This window comes from Trichomycterus rosablanca, chromosome 9 (genome assembly GCF_030014385.1).
Source record: "Trichomycterus rosablanca isolate fTriRos1 chromosome 9, fTriRos1.hap1, whole genome shotgun sequence".
Classification (NCBI taxonomy): domain Eukaryota; kingdom Metazoa; phylum Chordata; class Actinopteri; order Siluriformes; family Trichomycteridae; genus Trichomycterus; species Trichomycterus rosablanca.
Window position 1 is genome coordinate 32671107 of NC_085996.1, and position 24396 is coordinate 32695502.

Consider the following 24396-nt stretch of genomic DNA (forward strand, 5'->3'; position numbering starts at 1 on the left):
GGAAATCAGTTTAAAAAGAAACAAAGCTCAAATCAATGCGATTTGTCATGTGGTCTTTTGTAGCTAAAAATGTTAAAATGCTACAAATTGCTAAAATGTAAAAAAAAAAAAAAGCTTCAGTGTTTGCTGGGGCTTAAATAGTAAATAGTGTCACACCAAAACACCAAACATTTACACGGAGGTCAGGCTCTTCTTATGTAGCCAACATGACAAGATCATGCCGGTTCCTCCTCTACAACATCAGGAAGATTCTGCCATTTCTCTCCATGGAAGCCATTCAGATTCTTGTGCAGTCACATGTAATCTCACGGCTGGACTACTGCAACTCCCTCCTGGCAGGTGCTCCTATGTCCACTATTAAACCCTTGCAGCTCATTCAAAATGCAGCTGCTCGCCTGGTTTTTAACCAACCTAAACACTGCCACATCACCCCACTGCTGCGTTCTCTTCACTGGCTTCCTGTAGCTGCACGCATTCAGTTTAAAACACTGATGCTTGCCTGCAAAGCCAAAAATGGACCAGCCCCAAGCTACCTTTGAGGTCTAATCAAACCTCGCTCTGTACCACGCAACCTCCGAGCCACTAGTCTCGCTCGACTTGATCCTCCATCCAGAACTCAAGGAAGACGAGCATCAAGGCTCTTCTCTGTACTTGCACCCACGTGGTGGAACGAACTTTCTCTGTCTGTCCGAACATCTATACTCTTGATGTCTTTAAACAACGATTAAAAACCTTCATCACTTCTTTACTAAGCACTTAAGCTGACTTGTACTTACTTACTAATGCTCTTATTCATTTCTTGGAGAAAAAAAAAACACTAACCTTGGTTCTATCAGGGTTTTAGCAGATTTGTGTTCTTGAACTGTTGTCTACTTAAACTAGAGTAAGGTAATGTTTACTATGAAAGCACTTCTGTAAGTCGCTCTGGATAAGAGTGTCTGCTAAATGCCGAAAATGTCAGTGTAAATGAATATGTAAAAACACAGGCATCTTTACTGAAAATAATATGATTTATCAAGCTTCATACATAATACAAATAAGTAATTCTTGTTTGATTCATCACACCTACGTTTACTTTTAGTGCTATTGAGAATGATACAATATTGAAAAGCACTTTTATTTTGAGATAAAAGTTAATATATGTTAATATATTCAAAACAATTTTGGTGGCACAGTGGGTAGCACTGTCATCTCAAAGCAAGAAGCTCCTGGTTCAATTCCCAGTTGGAGCGGTCCGGGTCCTTTTTAGTCTTCTCTATTTTATTTATGCATTTTCTCCCTTTTTCGCGTAGTCAGTTTGTCTTCTCCTGCAGGGGGATCCCTGAATTCAGTTGAGGTGGGTATTTTGCTGCTCACGCCTCCTCTGACCCGCGTGCAGCCCTTAGCGGAACCCTTTTCACCCATGCATTCTGCACAGGTGCCTCTCTATCTGCTAATCTGCTTACACAGCGTTTGAAGACCCCACCCACATAGTCTGGTCATCCCGCCCTAGCAGAGACGTGTCTGCTGCAGGCACTGCCATTTATGCCCGCTAGATGGCACCCAGAAGTCCTGTGGAAACGCCTAGTTTCGAATCGAGGAGTTCAGAATCTCTGCACTGGTGTGCTAGCAGAATATCCCGCTGCGCCACCTGGGCGCGTCCGGATCTTTTTTGTGTGGAGTTTGCATGTTCTCCTTGTGTCTATGTGGGTTTCCTCAGGGAGCTCTGGTTTCCTCCCACAGTCCAAAGACATGCAAGTGAGGTGAATTGGAGATACAAAATTGTCCATGACTGTGTTTGACATTAAAAACTTAAACTGATGAGTCTTGTGTAACCAGTTTTAATGTTAAAAGTTGAATATTGTGCTCCTCCAACAGCACTAGCATTTCACAAGGTTACTTGTCCTTCACACAGCCACCAGTCTGGGCACATAAACGGCTTTGGACATAAACGGCTGCCCCCGGTCTTAGTTTATTTCCTCTTTTTCTAACAGAATAACCTCCACTCTGGTGTTTGCTTGTTGCATCCACTAAGCCATTCTTGCATCACTTGTGGTTGCTGTAACGTGTAACAAGGGCCTGTGTTTGCTTGCTTCCAGAAATGGATGGACGGCTTGAAATCGGTCATTCACAACTGCAAGGCAAACAACGTGTGTCCGATGACCTGTCTGAAGAAGCAGTGAGTAGCCACTCGGCACTGAATGTAGCAATTAGAAAGGTTGCCAGGGCAGTAGGAAGTACACATTGTTAGTGTTTTTGAAACCACAGATTCCTTATTCCTCACTGACTTCAGTTTGAATAACAGCAGAGTGAAAAAAACACAAAAAGCTCTATCATTTAAACAAAAGATATAATAAACATTATCAACATGAGACGGTGTACAATCATCTACACTGATCAGCCAGACCCTTACAACCACCTAACATAGTGGAGGTCTTGTGCCATCACATCAGCTTTGACCTCTCGAGGCATGGTGGACGAAGTGACCCTCTGTAACTACCAAACCCATTGATCTGTGGTGACTCCACAAGACCTCGGAAGGTGTCCTGTTGTATCTGGTACCATGATGTTAGCAGCAGGTTCTTTTTTTGTATTTATGCATTTTTCTCCCCGATTTAGAGCACTCAATTTTGCCTTCCGCTGCTGAGAGATACCAGATTGCATCCAAGGAGAGCACGTCACTGTACACGTCTCTTCCGACACGTGTACAGCCCTCCTCTTCTCGCCCATGCACTCTGTACAGGTGTCTCTTCCACCAATCAGGGTCATTACACAGCGTATGAAGACCCACCCACGCACACACAGTCCCGCTCCCACCATGCAGATACGGTGGCCAATTAGTATCTGCTGCAGACACTGCCAATTATGCCCGCCAGATGGCGTCCAGCCGACCGGTAGCAACGCCGAGTTTCGAACCGAGGAGTTCAGATCCCGCTGCGCCACCTGGGCGCCATAGCAGCAGGTTCTTAAAGTCTTGTAATATGCAAGGCGAGGCCTCCACTGAATGGGTTTGTTTGTCCAGCACATCCCATAGATGCTTGAAATAAGTAATGCGAATCATTTTAGATGGCATTTCTTATTTTTATTCGGACTTTAGACTGGCACTAAGGGCGCACTGACAAGTGCATCTTGCAATGGCTAGGCTGTGTGTTTGCCCACCCACTCCCTTAGACACAGCCAATCATGTCTGTTTAGATGCTTAATTGGTGAACAGCACTTCTGAGTTTCAAACCTGGATCAGATAAGACAAATGTGAAAACCATGAATGCGCTGTTGCTTTGGCTCTTTTAGAGTGTAAAGGTTTTACATCAGCACCAAAAAGCACAAGAGACACTAGATTAACTGTAACATGTTTTTTTTTACCTTTTTAGTTGGATGAGACTGAGCTTCCTTACCAATGTCAATGGCAAAATCCCAGTCAGAGGGTAAGTTCTCTTTTACATTCCAGCTATGGGCGGCTTGTTCAGCTTCATTGATCTTGTGCTAGAGGAGCTTTAGTAAGGTCACTGAAATAAATGGAATGAATCAGGTCTGAAGTTTAAGGTGATCTGATGCTGCACATCGTCCTGTCCTTTCCTTTCCTGCAGCATCACAAGGACTTTCGGCTCTGGCAAAACCGAGAAGGGGATATTCCAAGCCCTGAAGGAGCTCGGCCTGCCTAGTGGGAAGGTACTGACTGCTTTAATTTCTTTAAAAAATGACTGTCAATGTTTGAAACTGAAACTTAAACTGATTTGGTGCAGCTGCAGGAAAGTATTTGCAATTAATTTCTGTATGATTTCCCTCCTATTAAACGGATTCTGATCTTTAGCCTTTATGTTAGAAGTGAAGAGAAACACATTGTTCCTAAACTTAAAAATTTATTTTGCATATTATTTTGCAATTTTCATCCCAATCTAGTCATATCCAATTACCCGATTGCATTATGCTTCCTCTCTACTGATGCTGATCTCCGCTTCTGATTGAGGAGAGCAAGACTGACATACGCCCCCTCCGACACGTGTACAGTAGCCGACTGCATGAGGCGAGTTCATATGCGGATCAGCTTTGTGTACGGAGAGCTACACCCTGATCAACGCATTATTCCCCGACTCTGTGTAGGCGCCATCAATCAGCCAGCAGAGGTCATAATTGCATCAGTTATGAGGTCCCTATCTGGCTTCCCACCCTGTATGAACAACAGGCCAATCGTTGTTCATGTAGCTGCCCAGCCGGTGTTCCTAAACTTTTAACAGTTAAACAAATCTACTAATGTATGAATTAAATACATTTGTTTATTATTAATGTTACATGCTGGTTATATATGTAAACCTTTGTGTTTATTTTCTTTTTTTAATGCATTTTCTCTCCATTTACCTCCCGATTTAGCGCACTCAATTTTGTCTTCCGCTGCCACCAGAGATACCCGATTGCATCTGAGGAGAGCATGTCACTGTACACGCCTCTTCTGTACAGCCCTGCTCTTCTCGCCCCTGCTTTCTGCACAGGCGTCTCTTCCGCCAATCAGGGTCCTTACACAGCGTATGAAGACCCACCCACTCACACATAGTCCGGTCCCCACCCTGCAGATACGGTGGCCAATTAGTATCTGCTGCAGGCACTGCCAGTTGTGCCCGCTAGATGGCGTCCAGCCGACTGGAGGCAACATCGAGTTTCGAACCGAGTAGTTCAGAAACTCGGTGCTGGTGTGCAAGCGGAATATCCCGCTGCACCACCTGGGCGCCTGAACCTTTGTGTTTAATTATTTTCAGAACATGCTTAAGCAGCTGTAACATTTTCTGTAGCTTCTAATCTTATTTGGACAATGTGAGGAGAAATTTTGGACAGTTTTAGAATGACCAGCACAAACAGCCACATTTGGGTCGTAACCCTGCCAAACTTTTCGTGCTGGGGACCATCTGTAGAAAAATATGCAACCACAGGCATCAGACTGTGTAATTACACCAATACAATAGTAATAGGCCCACTTGATTACTATCAGTGACTAAGTTTAATGATCTATCATTGACAGTTTATGAGAAATAAATGCAGACATTAAAAAGTGCTAAAAGCTTTATAAACTGTGTCCATCACCAAACAATAAAACAACCTTGTAATTCCTTTCAAAATAGAGATGAAAACTGAGCTTTCTGTTGTCTGTTTTCTATTTTAGAATGATGAAATTGAGCATTCAGCGTTTACCTTCGACATCTTCTACGCCCTCACTCAGAAAATATGCCCACGCACAGATATAGAAGAACTCTTCAAGAAGATGTACGTCCAAAACAAGCTGCACACACCAAGCAGAACACTTGTGATGATGTGTGTGTAGAGTAATAGGCTACCAAGTAAAATTCTTTTTCTGCACTGTAATGTGCTGTGATGGGGTTTTACATCGGTCTTTTTAATTAAATTATATAATGATGTGTTAGAGGGCGGCACAGTGGCTTAGTGGGTAGCACTGTCGCCTCACAGCAAGAAGGTCCTGGGTTCGATCCCCAGGTGGGGTGGTCTGGGTCTTTTCTGTGCGGAGTTTGCATGTTCTCCCTGTATCCGCGTGGGTTTCCTCCAGGTGCTCCGGTTTCCTCCCACAGTCAAAAACATGCCACCAGGCTCATTGGAAACACTGAATTGTCCTATAGATACCTAGCCGATAGATGCACAAACCAGTGCATTGTAGTGCCGGTCCCAAGCCCGGATGAATAGGGAGGGTTGTGTCAGGAAGGGCATCCGGCGTAAAAACTGCCAGATCCCGCCGGCGACCCCTAACGGGAAGAAGCCGGAAATGCCGACCCCGTAATCGAAAAACGGGTCAAAGGCTGAGGAACAAGAAGAAGAAGAATAATGTGTTAATGCTTGCAAGGATAAATTATAACTGCATAAATAGTCAGGTGACAAATGTAGGCAAAATCCAGCATGTTGCCTTAGGGCGCATTCACATGAGATGCGACAACACCGCGAGCCTCAGCACAAATCGCTGCTTTGCTCAGTGCTCGGCTTGAACGGTGCGGTAAAATGTCATCAAAGTGCACCACCACACGAAAAACAGTCAAATCCACTCTTTAAGCAACCACATGTATTTTCCTCACTGTTTCACTTTTAAACTTGTGTAATATCTTAGGGTTCTGAGGAATTGTAAGCATCAGCTTTTCTGGGAAGGCCTAAAATGCTTATCATTAAAAAAGCCTAACGTGGTTTAATATATTAATAGGATGACACAGGAACACTAAACCTCTCTTAATTATCACTGATTATAAGTTCACATTAAGCGTTGTTCGTACGGACCGAGTCGCTTTTACTACGTCATATCAAACTGTTCGTCTCATTGGACACGCTTTGAACAGGTACGCGGTAGGGAAGCACAGCGGCAAGCTAAGCAGCACCGACACACTCCATAGGAAACAACTGGTGTCGCTTCTCATGTGAATGCGCCCATAGCGTCCAATGAACTGCTGAAACGGATTTTGAAACTGCTGTAATAGAGAGATAGAATTTATTCTTCTTATTCTTTGATAGAACTTATTCCTCAAAAATGATTTCCGATTGGTGTTTTGATGATGGTGGAGACTGATGGTCTACACTACAACATAGTCCTATATGTTGTCTATTGAGATATGGTGGCTGTGAAAGTCTCCACTTGTGTTTTATACCAACCCATCTTACTTATTCAGGTTTCTTCTTTCATTCGTCACCAATCAGATATAATGATGCATTATGGTTGGATGTCTCTGCTCTGCTAACTCTTTTAAAGGAATCTAACCTGCATTAACAGTTTAATAATAACAGTTTAATATTAGCATTTAGCATTTCAGCTAACATATAGAAATGTAGACACATGACTACTGAGAGCTCGGGTGTGTCTTTAATGCTTTGTAATATCTAATCCTCTTTATTCATTGTTCATTTAAAGTAACATTAATTAATTTCTTTGCAGCAATGGGGACAAAAGTGATTATTTAACAGTAGACCAGTTAGTCAGCTTTCTGAATGAAGTAAGCTCTTTATCATTTATTAACTTCTCTGTGTGGTTGCTTCCCTGGCTTCCCATGCTCCTTATTTACCTCTCAGCCAATTCTGCCATCCGGTATCATGTAACCATGGCTACCATTAGGGCCGCGTCGGGCTGCTCCATTGTTCCTGATGCTGCGTTGCTTTCTGTGTTCCTGCATGCATGTTTGCTTATCGTGGAAGCATGCGCTTTTGTGTCCATGAGTCTGCAAGCGCGTTAGCACTTCTAGCAATGAGTGTGGGTGAAATGAGTTACCCTAGGTACTGGCCTAGACAGTCTGTCAAATTACCTTTCCATTGTCATGCCTGCTTCTGCCTTTTCCTGCCAGTTCTAAGTGTTGTCTCTGTATTTTCCTGTCCGACACTACCTACTGTTCCTGTGCTACATCCAGCCTGCCCAGCATTTTGGTTTAGAAAAGTGTTGGAACAGAATTACAGCTCATGTGTCAGAGGTGAAATATTTGTGCGGTGTCTGCAGCGGTACATTTTAGGGTTGGTGATGAGCTTAACGACTCGTGATGCAGGATATGACTGTGTATACGCTCGAAAGCGCCATGCTAATAAAGCTGTACTGTGCTGTTTGTAGAACCAGCGGGACCCTCGGCTGAATGAGATCCTCTTTCCGTTCTATGACCCCAAACGGGTAATGCAGATCATTGAGAAGTACGAGAGAGACGAGGACCTGAAGAAAAAAGGTAGAGGCATAAAATACAGAGCTGTGCAGAGCAGATGCTTTTTTAATAGACTTAGAGAAGCCAACAGACGAATGCTGAGTGATTTATAATGTGGTGATTTTCTGCCATCTTGTGGCAAGTTTAAGTATTGCAACCTATGACTTTACGGTACTATGTGTTTCGGTGACAATGTCTGTTCTTCAGGACAGGGTTGTAAGATAATTACCATTCATTTTAATTTCATGTGACACCCACCTTGGGAACCTCTGCACTAAAGCAGGTTTTTTTAAACTGACTAAAATGATTCCATTTTTCTGCTCATATTATACACAACCTCTACCTTGGTTAAAACGTTTGCACCTGAGGCCGCTCAGGTGGCGCAGCGGTAAAAACACACACTGGAAAAGAGTGCTCTCAGGGTGTGTCTCTCCAAACACAGTGCTGAGCTGCACTGCACTCATCAAAGTGCAGGTGATAAGATGCATACGGCATGCTGCCCACGTGTCGGAGGGGCGTGGGTTAGCTTCGTTCTCCTAAATCAGAGCAGGGATCGGCATTGGTGGAGAGAAAGCATGGCGCAATCGGGCTGTTGGATGCGCTAAAAGGGAGAAAAATGGGAGAAAATGCATTTTAAAAAAAAACATTTGCACCTGCATTCTATTTCCATATTTGCAGGTCTGTGGATTTGCCACACGCAAAGTGTGATAGTCTGTGGCTTGTTTCTATTTGTAAATTATTTATAATGATTTTATACATATAAACAGAGATTCTAACCTTCATAATGGTACCTTGGCTTCCAGCATACAGTTTTCTCTTTTTATTTTCATTTATCAGCAGGAATAGAGGTCAGAATACAACAAGAGTTTATCTTTTAGTTTTAGTTTAGTATTTTTAAAAATGCCACAAATGCCTTACACATGATCTTTACACATCCTCTGGTTCTTTATCTCTTTAGGCCGTATGTCCAGTGATGGTTTTTGTCGATACCTGATGTCAGACGAGAACGCTCCTGTATTTCTGGACCGCCTGGACCTGTGTCAGGATATGGATCAACCACTAGCACACTACCTCATCAGTTCATCACACAACACATACCTGACAGGCAGACAGTTTGGGGGGAAATCATCAGTGGAAATGTATCGACAGGTGCTGCTGTCGGGATGCAGGTAAACACTGGGTGTCTACACTGTGTGATAATGAATAATGCATAATGATTTCAAAAAGTGTAGTGGGTGTTTATTTACATTTTATCAGAATCAGAATCAGAATACTTTATTGATCCCAGAGGAAAATTGCAGTTCTTACAGTAGCACCCATTTATGTAGAAAGAATAAACACTCTACGAGCTTAAAACAAAGAAAAAAAAGAAGAAAAAATTTGCAAATAGAAGTTAAAAAGTTATTTACACATAATTAAATAATTAAATGCTTGCATTATTATTATTGCACATATGAATACAAAAAATTGCACTGAATATTGCACAGAATATTGCACAGGTGAACCATAGTGTCACACAAGAAGATCTTGAGCATAGTCCGAGGACACGAGGGGGGCGTCTACCTGCATCACTGTCAGTTTGTCACCCAGAAGAGCAGGCCGAATGGTGTTGAATGCACTGGAGAAGTCAAAAAACATGACCCTCACAGTGCTGGCTGGCTTGTCCAGGTGAGCGTAGACTCGGTTGAGCAGGTAGATGATGGCATCCTCTACTCCCAGACGGGGCTGATAGGCGAACTGGAGGGGGTCCAGAAGTGACTGGACTATGGGCCGGAGCTGATCCAGGATGAGCCTCTCCATGGTCTTCTTGATGTTGGACGTCAGTGCTACTGGCCTGTAATCCTTGATGTCACTAGGTCGCGGCGTCTTCGGATCAGGAACAATGCAGGACGTCTTCCACAACACAGGGACCCTCTGGAGACTCAGGCTCATATTAAAAAATCTTATTAGTTATTTATTAAAATCTTATTATCTTATTAGTCCATAATTTATTCAGTATATGTAGAAGAGCTTTACTTTAAAATGCCTGAATTTACATTTCCTTCTTGTTAGCTTTGCTTTTGTTAGCTAGATCAATTTGATAGAACAGTGCAGCCAAATGTTTTCCCCAGTGTTCTTCCCGATCTAGTCATATTTAATTACCCAGTCGCATACTGCTGCTGACCTCCACTTCTGACTGAGGAGGGTCGTGACTAACACATGCCCCCTCTGACATGTGGGCAGTAGCCGACTGCATCTTTTTCACCAGCACAAGGTGGGTTCATATGGAGATCTGTATAATGCACAGGGAGCCATGCATCTCTGTGCAGCTACCATCAAACAGTCAGCAGAGATCATACCTGCAGCAGTTATGAGGCATTCCCTATTTTGGATGAGCCAATCATTGTCCATCTGGGCACTCGGCCTGTTGATAGCAGAGCTGAGATTCGAACTTGCGAGCTTGAGATGTCAGCTCTGGTGTGCTAGAGTGTTTTACTGAAACACTTGAATCCAATAATCTCAATGAGTTTGTCCATATAGCATAAACTTAAATGGAAACTGGTCTCATTCGAGAGATTCTGCAGAGTGATTGGATGATTTTGAACTGTGTTTCTATTCTTTATGATAACTGTTTAAGAAAGTGTAAGAGATTCTAATTCCTTTCTAATATATGTGTGTGTGTGTGTGTCTGATTAGGTGTGTGGAGCTGGACTGTTGGGATGGGAAAGGGGAAGATCAGGAACCCATTATTACCCATGGAAAAGCCATGTGTACTGATATTCTCTTCAAAGTAAGAACTCTCACACTCTTTCACCCTATACATTCTGTATGAGTGTGTGCAACATGGCTTTGCTTGAGCAGCTTGTTTGTTTACATACATCTCACTATGGCCTGTATCTGAACATCTGCAATTCTTCAGATATGTCATATAATATTTTCATTTACATTTACATTTGTAGCAGACACCTTTATACAAAGCGACTTACAATTGAGACTGTATACATTGCACGCAATTGAAAATTAAGGGCCTTTCTTAAGGGCTCAACAGTGGCAAGCTGGCAGATGTGGGACTTGAACCAGTAACCTTCCAATTACTAGTGCTGTACCTTAACCATTGATCGGGTACGGTCCCATTTTCAATGTAGTAAAGACGGAAATATGATTAATATGGTTAAACGCAAATGTAAACTTTTTAATCACTGCTTTAATGATTTCTGTGTATAAATTGTATGATATAAAATGAAATCAAAGATAAAAGGTAGACCAATTCTGAAATAAAGGCAAATATAAGTAAAAGTAGGCAGGTAGGGTGGCACAGCATTAGTTTTATTATTGTTTACACCAACACAAGGACATCACGAGAGCGTGAGATGATGGTGCCCCGCTTAAATAAACACAGGGTAATAAATGCTTCAGGGAATTAATCACCACTTGTCTTTGTGTTTTTTATAGGACGTGATTCAGGCTATTAAAGAGACAGCTTTTGTTATGTCGGACTATCCTGTTATTCTCTCATTTGAAAACCACTGCAGGTAAGTGGAGCAGTAAGCTGTGTTTTGTTTTTCCTCACAGTGATTACTAACAGTTTTATACATCTAAAGTAACCAGTTTTTCATTTATTCCAAGTAATTGTTCTGGATGTTTTTCTATGACATCCAATATATGGCCAAAAGTATGTGGACACCAATTATAAATAGGATCCTTTTAAATTTATGGTAAAATGTGCTTAAATTCACGGACCTCGATTTTCAAAGTCACAGATTTCACTGATTTTTAAAGAAAAGTTCCACATTTCACAGCAGTCATTGAATTACACTCATAAATTGAATGAGAGAATAAATGGAAGCTACACTACACAGCACAGCCTATCCTGAGTTAAATGTAAACCTAAAACATCCTGCGATGGGGCGTGTCAACAGATTTAATTGGGAGTTTTCCAAACTCAGTTACCTGTGTTGTGTTTTTATCTGCTTTATTGTTTGTTTGTTTGTTTATTAGGATTTTAACGTCATGTTTTACACTTTGGTTACATTCATGGCAGGAACGGTAGTTACTCATTACACAAGGTTCATCAGTTCTCAAGGTTATATGGAACACAGTCATGGACAATTTAGTATCTCCAATTCACCTCACTTGCATGTCTTTGGACTGTGGGAGGAAACCGAAGGACCCGGAGTAAACCCACGCAGACACGAGGAGAACATGCAAACTCCACACAGAAAGGACCCGGACCGCCCCACCTGGGGATCGAACCCAGGAATTTCTTGCTGTGAGGCAACAGTGACATCGACATCTTGGACATTTTGTCTAACCTATTGCTAGTGTAACTCAGCTTCTTTAGAGTTTGCTAAGTTTATAAAGAAATAAATAAACTGTACATAGATTAATATAGGGAGCAAAATACGTGTGTAGAGAAGCACACTTTTCCATTGATTATGGAATCTCCAAAGGAACAAAATGCACTCTATATGTAAACACATACATCAACATTGTCAGCACACTACAGCACAGAAAAGCACACAAACCTTAAATTTTTACATTTTTTAGCTAATCGCATATTACACGGGAAACGGCTCATTTCACGGTCGGTGACGTGATTTTCATGGCTGTGAATTAGCTAGAGCCTTGTATATAAGAAATTCTATGCTCCCAACCTGGTGCCAACTCCATATTAATGCCTATGATTTTGGAACTGATGTCCAACAAATCCATGGTTGCATGTCCACATACTTTCGGTCGTATAAGCATCTATGCTCAACATTTTTATTGAACTGGATCGTGATCGTTTATCATGCTGTGGTGCTTAATGACTTGTTGTGATGTTTCAGTAAAACTCAGCAGTATAAAATGGCGAAGTACTGCGAGGACATCTTCGGAGACCTGTTACTCAAACAGCCACTGGAGGGCTTCCCAGTATGTGATCTCGTAAATCACTACTCACACACACCGTATCTGTCCAGGACCCAGTCAAAACACGTATGCAACTGGGGACATGCCCCCTGTTTTATGTCTTTATACCTTCTAATAGTACAAATCAGTTCAAATGCTCAAATCTGTCATGTGTGCATATAAATAATCGTACACAGTTTTAAATAGCAGAATGGCACGTAGTAATGGCACGTTCAGCTTCCATCATGCTTTCATCTGAAACTCCCAGACGACATAAAATTACACATTCTTGTTCTGTCTAGCTTTAGATGCCGACTGATAAGTCTTTTAAATTCCTTTATTTTAGCAATTTAGCATCTATCTAGCTATCTATTGCTTTTACCTTATGTGTAGCTTTGCTCTTTTATTGATGTATATTTTAATTCTTAAATGCAGATTAGTTGTATTGTGTCATTATTATTATTTTCATTATTATTATTTATTATTTTCACATTTGAAAAACCTGCTGGATTGCCATTTGTACATAGCTGTACTATACAGTATAAAAGTTCTCTATAATTTATTTGACCTGCTAGACTTAGTCCCTTTTTTGCATGTCTAAATATCAGAATATGTTCAGTTGAGACGTACCTAAGATATGTACGTTTTTTTCTTTTTTCAGATTGAACCTGGACGTCCCCTTCCCTCTCCAAACGACCTCAAGAGAAAAATCCTCATCAAAAACAAACGTTTAAAACCTGAAGTTGAACAGAGTACGTACCTGCTGTTGTTTGACTTTCATAAAAATGTTCTTTTCCTTTTATTGGATTAGCTCTGCTGTTCTGGCACAAACATTTTCCCATCTGAACACTTGGATGCACTCGCGTCTCTTTCAAGATGTCTGTAGTGAAATTACTCCCACACTCAGTAGCTTTGCCATATGTTTGTGTTAATGTTTATGCTAACAGCAGAGGAAAAGAACTGACCTTGTTACCTGGTGTTTATGGGTGTGTTTGTGTGTTTCTAACAGAGCAACTGGAGTCGTTTAAGAGACACATGGAGGCGGGAGAGATAAGCGTGCAGGCCGGGGAGGATGAGAATGAAGACGATATAGAGAACGGTCAGCACTTAAATGCCGCAGAATTATATGTCAATCATACCGTGGATTATAAACACAAGTACACACATCTGGAGGACAATACTTGTCCGTCAGTATTAGGGCCATTCCACAGATTGTGTGCTATTTGTGTGTAGTAACCTGATGAAATTAAACTTTATTATTTTAGCTTTGTTTAACACTGAATCTAGTAACACACGTATTTATCTACACAGAATATGTATTGGTCAATCTCAGGCAACTTTTTGTTCAATTTTTACAAGATTTCTAAGTGGAAGGTAGTTGTTAATGAGTAACAGGATTGGGTTTTAACATAGAATTAGTAAATACATTATATATAGCAGCATGAAGTTCATGCTAAAAGCATGAGAACACTGTCTAGTGATTTATCAAATAATTTTATTTTTAAAATAAACAAATAACAACTAAGAAAAAATTGATTGGGAGGTACACCTGTCAGTGCACTCTCATAGCCGGTCCCAAGCCTGGATAAAATAGAAGGTTACTTCAGGAAGGGCTTTCAGCATAAAAATCATGCCAAATCTGATATGCTGACCAGAATGAGCCGGATGTGGCGACCCCTAAAATACTGGAGCAGGTCTGCTAAATTAGGCTGGGTGCCTACACGAACAATGATTGGCTCGTTCGTAGGGGGGGTTTGTGCTGAAGAGGATTCCCCATAACTGATGCAATTGCAACCTTTGCTGGCTGATTGATGGTGCCTGCACAGGGCAGAGGGGTAACAGAATCGGTGCGTGACTCTCCGTGTGCGAATCTGATCCACATATGAACTCGCCTCATGCAGGTAAAAAGATGCAGTCGGCTACTGCTTACTTGTCTGAGGGGGCGTGTTAGTCATGTGTTAGTAATCGGGTAATTGGATACAACTAGATTGGGAGGAAAATGTGAAGCAGGTCAAACTTGTTTACTGACCGAATCTGTAAATGATTTTTTAATTGTATAAATATTTTATGTTAAGAACTGTCTAGATTTTGCTTTAACAGTGTCTTAACATGTCTTAATATGTTTACCCGTATTCAGCAGCTGACGGCAAAGACTCAGAAACTAAAACCCGCAACAACGTTTCCTCAGAAGAGCACAGTGAACAAGACACACAGGAAAACAGCATCAGGAAGGAGAAGGTGGGCTCCTCTTAATGTTTCTCTTTTAATATCATAACTCCACATTGTCAGTTTAAAAAATTAACATTGTCCTGCGTTTTGCTTTCACTATCTTCTCTCAGATTGCTGAAGACGACATCACTGAGGTTTCAGAAGCGACAGAGGCAGATGCAACCGATTTGTCAGAGGCTTCAGATCTTGATAACAAAAAGAAGGTTGAATATTTAAGCTTTAATCGCTCATGAGTTGCTTGTTTTGTCATGTGATATCAAAGATAAAAAGAAATTAAGACGTTTTAACATGGAAACACTGTCAATAAAATGAAAAAGCCAATCCAGCGTCTTCATAAAGCAGTGCTTAAAGTGATTAAATTGGGTTTTGTCCCAGACTGCTTACTAACATACCAATTAATAGTATTACTGCATTCAGTGCTCTCCTTGTAATTGTATTTATTTTTGCATTTAAATAATTTTTTTAATGATTGCTAATAAAAAGAAGTTATCCAACATCAACCAGCCATCTATAAAAAGTAATCGCTCTTATAAATGCTCTTTAGTTATGGCTTCATTAAATTCTTCTGTAGGTTACATTTTGTATGTTTTAATAGGGGGCAGCATGGCAGTGCAATGGTTAGCACTGTCAGTTTACAGCAAGAAGAGCCTGGCTTTGATTTCCTGGCTCTTTCTGTGTGCAAGTCCAAAAGACATGCAGTCAGGTCAATTGGTACTAAATTACACTAAATGAGAGTATGTATGTGACTATGTGTGTGTTTGCCCTGTGATGGACTGGCGACCTGTCCAGGGTGTGTCCTGCCTTTCACCCAGTGGGTCGGACCCGCAGCAGCTCTGACCCGCAGCAGCTCTGACCGGGATGAAGGAGCTCTCAAACAGGCAATGTTTAAGTGTTAAATGTTTTAGTTAGAGCCCTCGTACTGCAGCAGCTACTGCAGGATCATTGTCAGTTTCTTGCTTAGCTCTGTTTGTCAGATGTATATCGCCTTAGGAAAAAAAGCATTTACAAGGATGAATTCATTTAAGTGCAAATATGTTGTGCCTCAGAGTGTGGACGCAGCGGAGGATGCAGATGCTGAGCAGCAGCTTATTGCCTCGTATAAATATGAAGGAGCCACAACCAACATTCATCCTTACCTGTCCGCCATGGTCAACTACGCCCAGCCAGTCAAGTTTCCGAGCTTTGATATTGCAGAGGGTAAAGCTGGACACATTCAATGCTGTTTAGTTTGTTTTTAATGAGTATATTTATTAAATTATTTGATGTCGTCTCTTTTCAGAGAAAAATATTCATCACAACATGTCGTCCTTCAATGAGTCTGTGGGCCTGGGCTACCTGAAAACCAACGCCATCGAGTTTGTCAAGTATCCTTTTGCTTTGTTCGTCATTGTTTCTACGTGTTGCAAATTGTCCATCAGAATAATATGTGCAGGCACCTTCAACTAAAAACACTCAAACTTTTTTTTATTCCTATGAATTCATTCTTTGTGGACTCAACTAGAAAATCAGATAAGGCATTTGTTGCTGATACTATAAAATGTGTAAATCTTTGGTGAATCTAAGCCTGGGTGTAAAGAAAAGCATTAGTAATATTTTAATATTTTAAGTTTTTTAAATGTCATAAAAATGAAATTTATTGCATATTTTAATATAGCACTTTATCATTAAAACCTTTTGCCTGTTGTCCTGCCAAACAGCCTATTGTACTCTTACTGTGAAATGCATAATCTTTGCAAGTGGCCGATCTCTCTGTTTATAAACCTGTATTGGACCCCTTCTGTTCCATCTTACAAACAACTTGTCCACTGTTTCCACTATTTTGCAAACCCCCCCCTTACATTCCCACGTGGCTTTTCCTCATCGGCCAACACACAGTTACAACAAGCGACAGATGAGCCGGATTTACCCCAAAGGAGGTCGTGTGGACTCCAGTAATTACATGCCTCAGATCTTCTGGAACGCTGGCTGCCAGATGGTCTCTCTGAACTTCCAGACTCCAGGTACATCTTTACCCCGAGGCCATGGCCCCCTAACCCAAAACAATCATAAAGTGGTTATGCAAAATGTTTTTATACAATAGAGATTTATTAAACCCATGAGCACAAACATGGCTAATAAGTAACGTACATTTTAGCAAGAATAACTTACAGTTGTGGTTTGATTATGTAAGTCATAAGTTTATATGATAATATAAACGAATAAATAAATAAATAAATAATAATAATAATAATAATCAATAAAAACTTACAAACGAACTAATAACACACAAGCAGCTGTAATTTTAATGTAGCTCCTGATTAAACTACATTCATTCATTGTCTGTTTTACCACCGCTTTATCCTAGTCAGGGTCATGAGGGTCTGATTCCTTGGATGAAAGGCAGGAAACACCCCAGACAGGTCACCAGTTCAGGTGCAAACATGCCTGGCACAGGGCAAACAAAACACACACAGGACAATTTAAGTAGCTCTTATTAACCTGACTTCACATCTTTGGACACAGGGTGAACATGCAAATTTCAAATAGAAAGGACATGGACTGCTCCACCTGGGAATCGAACCCAGGAACTTCTTGCTGTGAGGCAACAGTTTTGAGCCACAGTGCCACCCCTTCTGGGTGGGATATGCAGTGGAAAAGAATTGTCATGCCGCCTCTGGGGCAATCGGCTCTTCCGGGGTGACACTGGTGACACCAGGGTGAGTTCCCAAAAAGATACAGAATGGTGGCATTGCATACCAGCAGAAAACCAGACCAGAAATTATTTTGTAGATTTTAAAGCTTTGTGCATCTCTACAACTTAGTCTAACTGGACAATGAATGAATGATCAGGGTTCAGTAAAAACAAGTAAGCACAGTTGTTTGTGTTAGTTTAGGCGAACTGGGTTGTTTTATTATTAAAAACCTTAATATGTTATTAATAATTCAGGATAATTTCATATGGTCCTTTTTTCAGCTATAAATGCAAAGCACCGCTGCAAAATCTGCGGCACCCCCAACTTTAGTATTGTTTGTTTGTTTTTATGATTTTAACGTCATGTTTTACACTTTGGTTACATTCATGACAGAAACGGTAATTACTCATTACACAAGGTTCTTCCATTCACAAGATTATATTGAACACAGTCATGGACAATTTTGTATCTCCAATTTACCTCACTTGTATGTCTTTGGACTGTGGGAGGAAACCGGAGCTCCCGTAGGAAACCCACGCAGACACAGGGAGAGTTGCAAACTCCACACAGAAAGGGTTCGGACTGCCCCACCTGGGGATTGAACCCAGGACCTTCTTGCTGTGAGGCAACAGTGCTACCCATTTAGCTATCTTGCCACCCCCAACTTTAGTAATTTCAGAAATTATAGATGATGTATTAACTAAAAAAATTCAATGATCAAACTTTTGTGTGTCTAGACTGTACATGTATCAAAAATTGGTATGTCATTGTGGTGCTTTGTTAATATTAATGGGTTTTAGTCATATTATGGATGCATAAATATTCCAGCCAGAAAAACTACAAATGATATGTATTCCGTTCTTTAACAGAAAACATTAATAAAATGTGAGCATAATTAGTTCAGCCAAGAGCGCCACGACTTCATCAATGTCTGAAAAGAAACACACAGTGCATGGCATGCAGGCACCATACATCCAAGAACATGTTGTTAAGCAGATGCTGCCCTGTGGCAGAGCATATGGCTGCTGTGAAGTTGCTGTGAGGGCTAAACTGTCAGGATAGCTGAATAAAACAGCAAACGTTGAGTTTAAAAAAAAGAGAAAGAAAACCAAGAGACTGATTAATCTTGGTTTAATCACCAGAGAGCTGCTAAAGTACATGGATGCTCACATTTCTCATGAATACAGTCGTATTTAAGTAAGGTCTATTGGTATGGTCTGGTTTAATTGTCAGTAAAGCTGTGGAATAGCATGAAACTCTGCTTGATCAGCTTGATTTTGATTATGAATTTAAATACATAAGGCACATTGTGTGATTCTAAACTGCAAACTAGTGGAAATTTATTTTCAAGCGTAAAGCAAATTTTATTATTTATGGAGTTTTTTTTTTTTTGGTAATTACATATATGTAGCCATTTAATTCATGTCTTTAGACTTGTGGGAGGAACTGAAGCGCCCGAAGGAAACCCATATGGACACAGGGAGAACATGCAAACTCCACACAGAAAGGATCCTGGTTGTTCAAGTAAACAAACACAGGCCCTTATTGCTGTGAGGCAACAGCGCTACTTACTGTGTCACTGTGGCACCCTATTATTATTATTATTATTATTTGTAGTAGTAGTAATAGTAATAACAGGCTCGGTGGGTAGCACTGTTGCCTCACAGCAAGAATGTCCTGGGTTCGATTCCCAGGTGGAGCAGTCCGGGTCCTTTCTGTGTGGAGTTTGCATGTTCTCCCCGTGTCTGCATTGGTTTCCTCCCACAGTCGAAAGACATGCAAGTGAGGTGAACTGGAGATATGATATTGTCCATGACTGTTGAATCTTGTGTAACCAGTAACTACCTGTCCTGTCATGAATGTAACCAAAGTGTATAAAACATGATGTTAAAATCCTTTTAAATAAATTAATAAATAAGTAGTAGTAGTTTGAATTTCCATTTTGCATAATAAGCTAAATTTAATTGGAGAAATATTTTGAGAATGAATTAGTAATTAATGAATTGATGATGAATAAATCAAACATTTGGATAAAAAATGCATTTTTTTATGTGTAATAAAAGGAAGTAGAAAAGCTATAGAGCTTTGTCGTCATTATGGAGCTAATAGAACATCTTGAATTTTGCATTACATTGTTGGATCTAAAACATGTAATATGATGTTTAGTACAGGTGCAGGTAGAATGATGCAGAGTTATGTTCAATTCCAATAGTCATAAAATGCAACTTAGATTTACAACTAATATTTAATGTGTTTCTTTATCTACAGATTTGGCGATGCAGCTGAACCAGGGGAAGTTTGAGTACAACAGGGCGTGTGGGTGAGTGTGGCCGCCTCATCCTGCTAAAACTCATCAATTAAAGTGTGTCACATCCCATTAGCTGTAGCCAGCGGCGGCCCGTATCCGCGATCCGCATTAGCACAAATGAGCACTTGTTAAATGGCGGCTCTTGCATACCCGACCATCCGCTGCATGGAGATCCTCCATTTAAAAGCCTGCCTGAGGAAATAACTTTCACTTTTAGGATTACACCCCCTGTGTGTCAGAATTACCTTCTCACTCCTCTAGCAGACCCCTCCACTCTGCAGTAAAGGAGACACGAGGGTGGTCCTTCATTAAAAAGCAGGCACTGCTGTCACCGTGATTGCTGTGTGTCTGTGTGCTGGTGTTTGATTAATCGTGGGCTGTTGGAATGAGAAATGCCCCAGTCATTAATCTTCTTCCAAACAATTAATCTGACAAATAGTTAACACCTGCCTCCAAGGCATTGCACTGCATGATGTCACTGTAAACACTGTAAATGCACAAAAAGCAAAATAAACTTTTTTTATTACCTCATTAGCTCTACACAAGAAAAACTTGCCAACCTTGAAGGTGTGAACTCTATACATGTCATTTGTGTAATCAGAATAGACCTGCATGTAAATACTTTCCTTTGCATACAGTTGCATTCAAAATTATTCAGCCCCCATTGCAATTTTAGGTTTGTTAGCAACATTTACAAACTTTCAGATGTTTGTAATAAACCAATTGAACAAAAACAATTTATATGGAGCACCCAGGTGGTGCAGCGGAATATTCTACTAGCACACCAGCGCTGGGGTTCTGAATTCTCAGAGTTCGAATCTCAGCTCTGCTACTGTGTGGCTGGGCACCCCCTGTCAAGCACAATTGACCACTAGTCTGCTGGGTAGGAAAAGACCAGACTACAAAGAAGGCGGAGTCTTTGGCGCTCCGTAAGGACCCTGGTTAGTAGGTCAAACCACTGGACAGAAGTGGATGAACGCTGAGATGAACAGTGGATGAACAGCATGTGACTCCAAGTTAATTGTGCAGGCGAATAAGAGGGGGTTGGTAGTGTGTGTCAGGCAAATATACCCTCCTCGGATGTAGTTGGGGTCCCCAGCAGCAAAGGACTAATTGGCTACTCTAAATTGGGAATACAATTAATACAATCTTAACTCTGTGGACAACTTTTTTGACCTAGCCATATTCCTAACATGCAATCAAACCTCACAGTCAACAAACCCCTGCCAGTGCAGGTATTTTATGTGTTTATCTCAAGCACACCTAATGCAATTAATAAAGCTCTTGATCAGCTGGTTCAGGTTTGCGTGTGTGCTCTTATGAGGAATTGTATTCAGGGGGTTGAATAATTCTAAGACTACATTAATTAAAAGTAGCATGTTGTGTAACATTTTGAAGAGAATACTTGATTTATAGTTGTTGAATTATTAAACTATTATTTGTTCTTAATCGGTTACTACAACAGCTGAAAATTTGTAAGTGTTGCTAATAAACCTAATTTGCAATGGGTGTTGAATCATCAGGGGCAAGGGTAGCTCAATGGTTAAGGTACAGGACTAGTAATCGGAAGGTTTCACTGGTTCAAGCCCCACATCCGCCAGCTTGCCACAGTTGGGCCCTTCAGCAAGGCCCTTAACCCTCAATTGCTTGCAAGGCATACAGCCTTTGGATAAAGGCGTCTGCTATAAGCTGAAAATGTAAATGTATTTTTTATTGCAACTGTAGCTGTTAATGCTTACATTGCTAGCTCATTGTTATGCTTATTGAAGGAAGTTGTAACTATTTAAAATTGACTTCTAAAGAAATTATTATTAGTCTAAATATTTTATGTACTGTTTTAATACCAGTGTAAGTACACGAGCACTAATACAGGGTGTCCCAAAATGAACTGACATTTTAAATTTGCCGCCATTTTTTCGCGGCAAAACCAGAGTTTGAGATTTTTAAATTGCTGTCATTATAGTAAACATTGAGGTTAAATTATGAAAAGGTACACAATCAAACAACGCATAGAAATTGTAAAAATTCACTTGAAAAATGGTGATGTGACTTGACGCCGTTAGACTTATTTCTTTGGGGTTATCTTAAGGATAAAGTGTACACCAGTAAACCACAATCCATTGAAGGACTCAAAGAAGAAATTCGACACAACATTGCTGAAATTTCTCAGCAATTATGTCAACGTGTCATGGAAAATTTCATCAAAAGAGTGAACATGTGCTGCCACGGTCGAGGCGGTCAATTGTCAGATGTTTTGTTACATACATAACCTTCATGTCTTTACTTTCAAATGAAGCAAAAACATTATTAATGTTCAAATAAAAAATGTGTTTTATTAAAAAATTAAAATGTCATTTTGGGACACCCTGTAGAAGTATTTAGTGTTTTAGAATTTTGAATAACCATACCCAGCCATAGTAGTAAATGTTAAGTGCAGCAAAAACTCGATAACCCTAGTTTGTATGTAATTGTGTTTGTAACAGAGAGAATGTAGGGGAATGTACGGTTCTGATCTGTGGATGTGTGTATTGCAGGTATCTGCTGAAGCCAGACTTTATGCGTCGCTCAGACAGGATGTTTGATCCATTCTCTGAAACGCCAGTGGATGGTGTTATTGCTGCCACCTGCAGTGTTCAGGTAGGATAGTGCAGCCTGCAGAGGGCGCTGTACACCTACAGCCAACACTTGGGGCTTACTACTACTACTACTGTAATGTGTTAATAAAGCGCCTTTCCCAAGCTCAAGGGCACTTTACAATAGTTAGAACATACATTCCACAGAGTATTACGAAATAAAAAATAAGCACATTTTAAAACCCTTCAACAGAGCAGAATTTGGAGAAAGGTTTTAGCTCCAATTGTTACACCCAAATTTAGGAGTTCATGTTGAGTTCTTAAATGCAAAACTTTGAGAGCCAAAACACCCTTACTGACGAAAGCTGAAACTTTGGTACATATAGAAGATGGCGCGAGTCCTGAAGTGTTTATTTTTATAAAACGGCGGTCAACATAAAATATCATAAAATACAACAATGCTCAATTTATAAATGTTTTTATTTACAAAAACACTTACAAAAAGCATTCTTCTGCGACCCCAGGTAGTTCATTAACAGTGTTGCTAGGCAACATGAGGGGGAACATAACATTCACTTTTTCTTTTCAGTGGCGTATTGATATGGAATGATGTGAGGTGGTCATAGGTGTGCGTTTATCGGGGATTTTACAACGGCTTCGAACGCGGCCCAGCCAATCAGATTTTAGGACCGGAACTATCCGTTTTATAATAGTGTGGTTAGCTGTCTTGTGGTAATCTTTAGTTTAACTTGGACAGTTACAAAATCAGCTTGATTTTTTTTTATATTTCAACTCAAAAACAGAACCTGGTGTATCTTATGACGCAGATTTAGTAGTGAGAATGTTAGGATAATATTAGGACAATAACTTTCCCTTACATACTTCTTAAATGATTCAAGAGTGGTTCAGTCATGCACCTTTCATGACCTGCCAATTGTCCAGATTTAAACATACTTTCTTCCTTCCTAAATAGCAATAATGCTGTTGTGGAATCCAATGAGTGTCCTACTTCTCATAAGCTCTTTGGTACTTATATTTTGTTACAGGTTTCTGTTATTTTGTCCACCCTTGTACATGTTCCTGTGTTAGATCTTATACATTAAATGTCTTATTATGTGTGCTTACTGTTGTGTTTCTGATTCTTTCAGGTGTTCTCAGGTCAGTTTTTATCCGATAAGAAGATTGGCACTTATGTAGAGGTGGACATGTATGGCCTTCCTACTGACACCATCCGCAAAGAGTTTCGTACCCGCATGGTGATGAACAATGGTCTGAACCCAGCCTACAATGAGGAGCCATTTGTTTTCAGAAAGGTGGGCGTCATTCGCACGCAGCAGTGAAACAGGGCGACAGATACAGCAATGAGTAATTATACTAAAATTCAATTACCGTTACACAATCTAATTACGCTGTTCTTTTATCTGTGTAAAACCGATGGAGAGTGATCTCACAAAGACTCTCTTTACAGCCACATTCACAGCTCTGTCCTACTGCGGGTGTGATAAATGATCGCTTCAGAGCATTTGTAACAGCACGTGATGCCGCACTGGTTTTAAACCAACAAATTCTGCTGCACGAGCGGTGAAAACTGAACATGTACAACAGTAGCAGTCTTTGTGTTTATCCTTAACCTGCAGCAAATAAATTTAACACCTGCTGCCTCATTAGCTGCCATTTTATCTTGCATTTCTGTTCACTATCACAGGATTCATACAAATTCAAGTATTTTTAGTACCTGCAAGACTCGCAGTTTTGCACCACACTGGTCAGTGGTGCATTACCAGTTATTGTAAGCCTGCAGCAAAGAAAAGGTCACATAATAAATTTGAATATATAATATCTAAATATATATTATTAAGAAATATATATATTTAAAGCTAACATGGTGGCACAGTGGGTAGCAGGAAGGGCCTGGGTTTGCTTCCCTGGCCAGGTATCCTGGGTCCTTTCTTTGCAGAATTTGCATGTTTTCCCTGTATCTGCATGAGTTTCCTCTGGGTGCTCTGGTTTCCTCCCACAAGTCCAGAGACATGCAGTCAGGCCAAATGGAGTTATAAAAAGTCTAAGTTTGTGTGTGAATGTGTTTCATGCATTTCACCAAATCTCAG

General features: G+C 40.5%; 1 protein-coding gene across 7 annotated transcripts in view; it reads left to right on the forward strand.

Annotated features, from left to right (window-relative positions):
• LOC134320706 (1-phosphatidylinositol 4,5-bisphosphate phosphodiesterase beta-4-like) overlaps nt 1–24396 on the forward strand; it is a 114885-nt gene that overhangs the window by 71967 nt on the left and 18522 nt on the right. For 3 of the 7 annotated variants that reach the window (XM_063002257.1, XM_063002259.1, XM_063002258.1), the window contains exons 8-27: nt 2079–2158; nt 3351–3404; nt 3567–3648; nt 5132–5232; nt 6893–6950; nt 7553–7661; nt 8596–8806; nt 10314–10407; nt 11070–11149; nt 12446–12593; nt 13168–13258; nt 13516–13605; nt 14647–14744; nt 14846–14938; nt 15782–15932; nt 16015–16099; nt 16611–16735; nt 19676–19727; nt 22250–22352; nt 23437–23601. In XM_063002257.1, coding sequence (XP_062858327.1) covers nt 2079–2158; nt 3351–3404; nt 3567–3648; nt 5132–5232; nt 6893–6950; nt 7553–7661; nt 8596–8806; nt 10314–10407; nt 11070–11149; nt 12446–12593; nt 13168–13258; nt 13516–13605; nt 14647–14744; nt 14846–14938; nt 15782–15932; nt 16015–16099; nt 16611–16735; nt 19676–19727; nt 22250–22352; nt 23437–23601 — 2070 coding nt within the window. Of the gene's footprint in view, nt 1–2078; nt 2159–3350; nt 3405–3566; nt 3649–5131; nt 5233–6892; nt 6951–7552; nt 7662–8595; nt 8807–10313; nt 10408–11069; nt 11150–12445; nt 12594–13167; nt 13259–13515; nt 13606–14643; nt 14745–14845; nt 14939–15781; nt 15933–16014; nt 16100–16610; nt 16736–19675; nt 19728–22249; nt 22353–23436; nt 23602–24396 lie in introns of those variants that run through there. The other 4 variants (XM_063002260.1, XM_063002263.1, XM_063002261.1 and 1 more) reach the window with 3 other exon arrangements.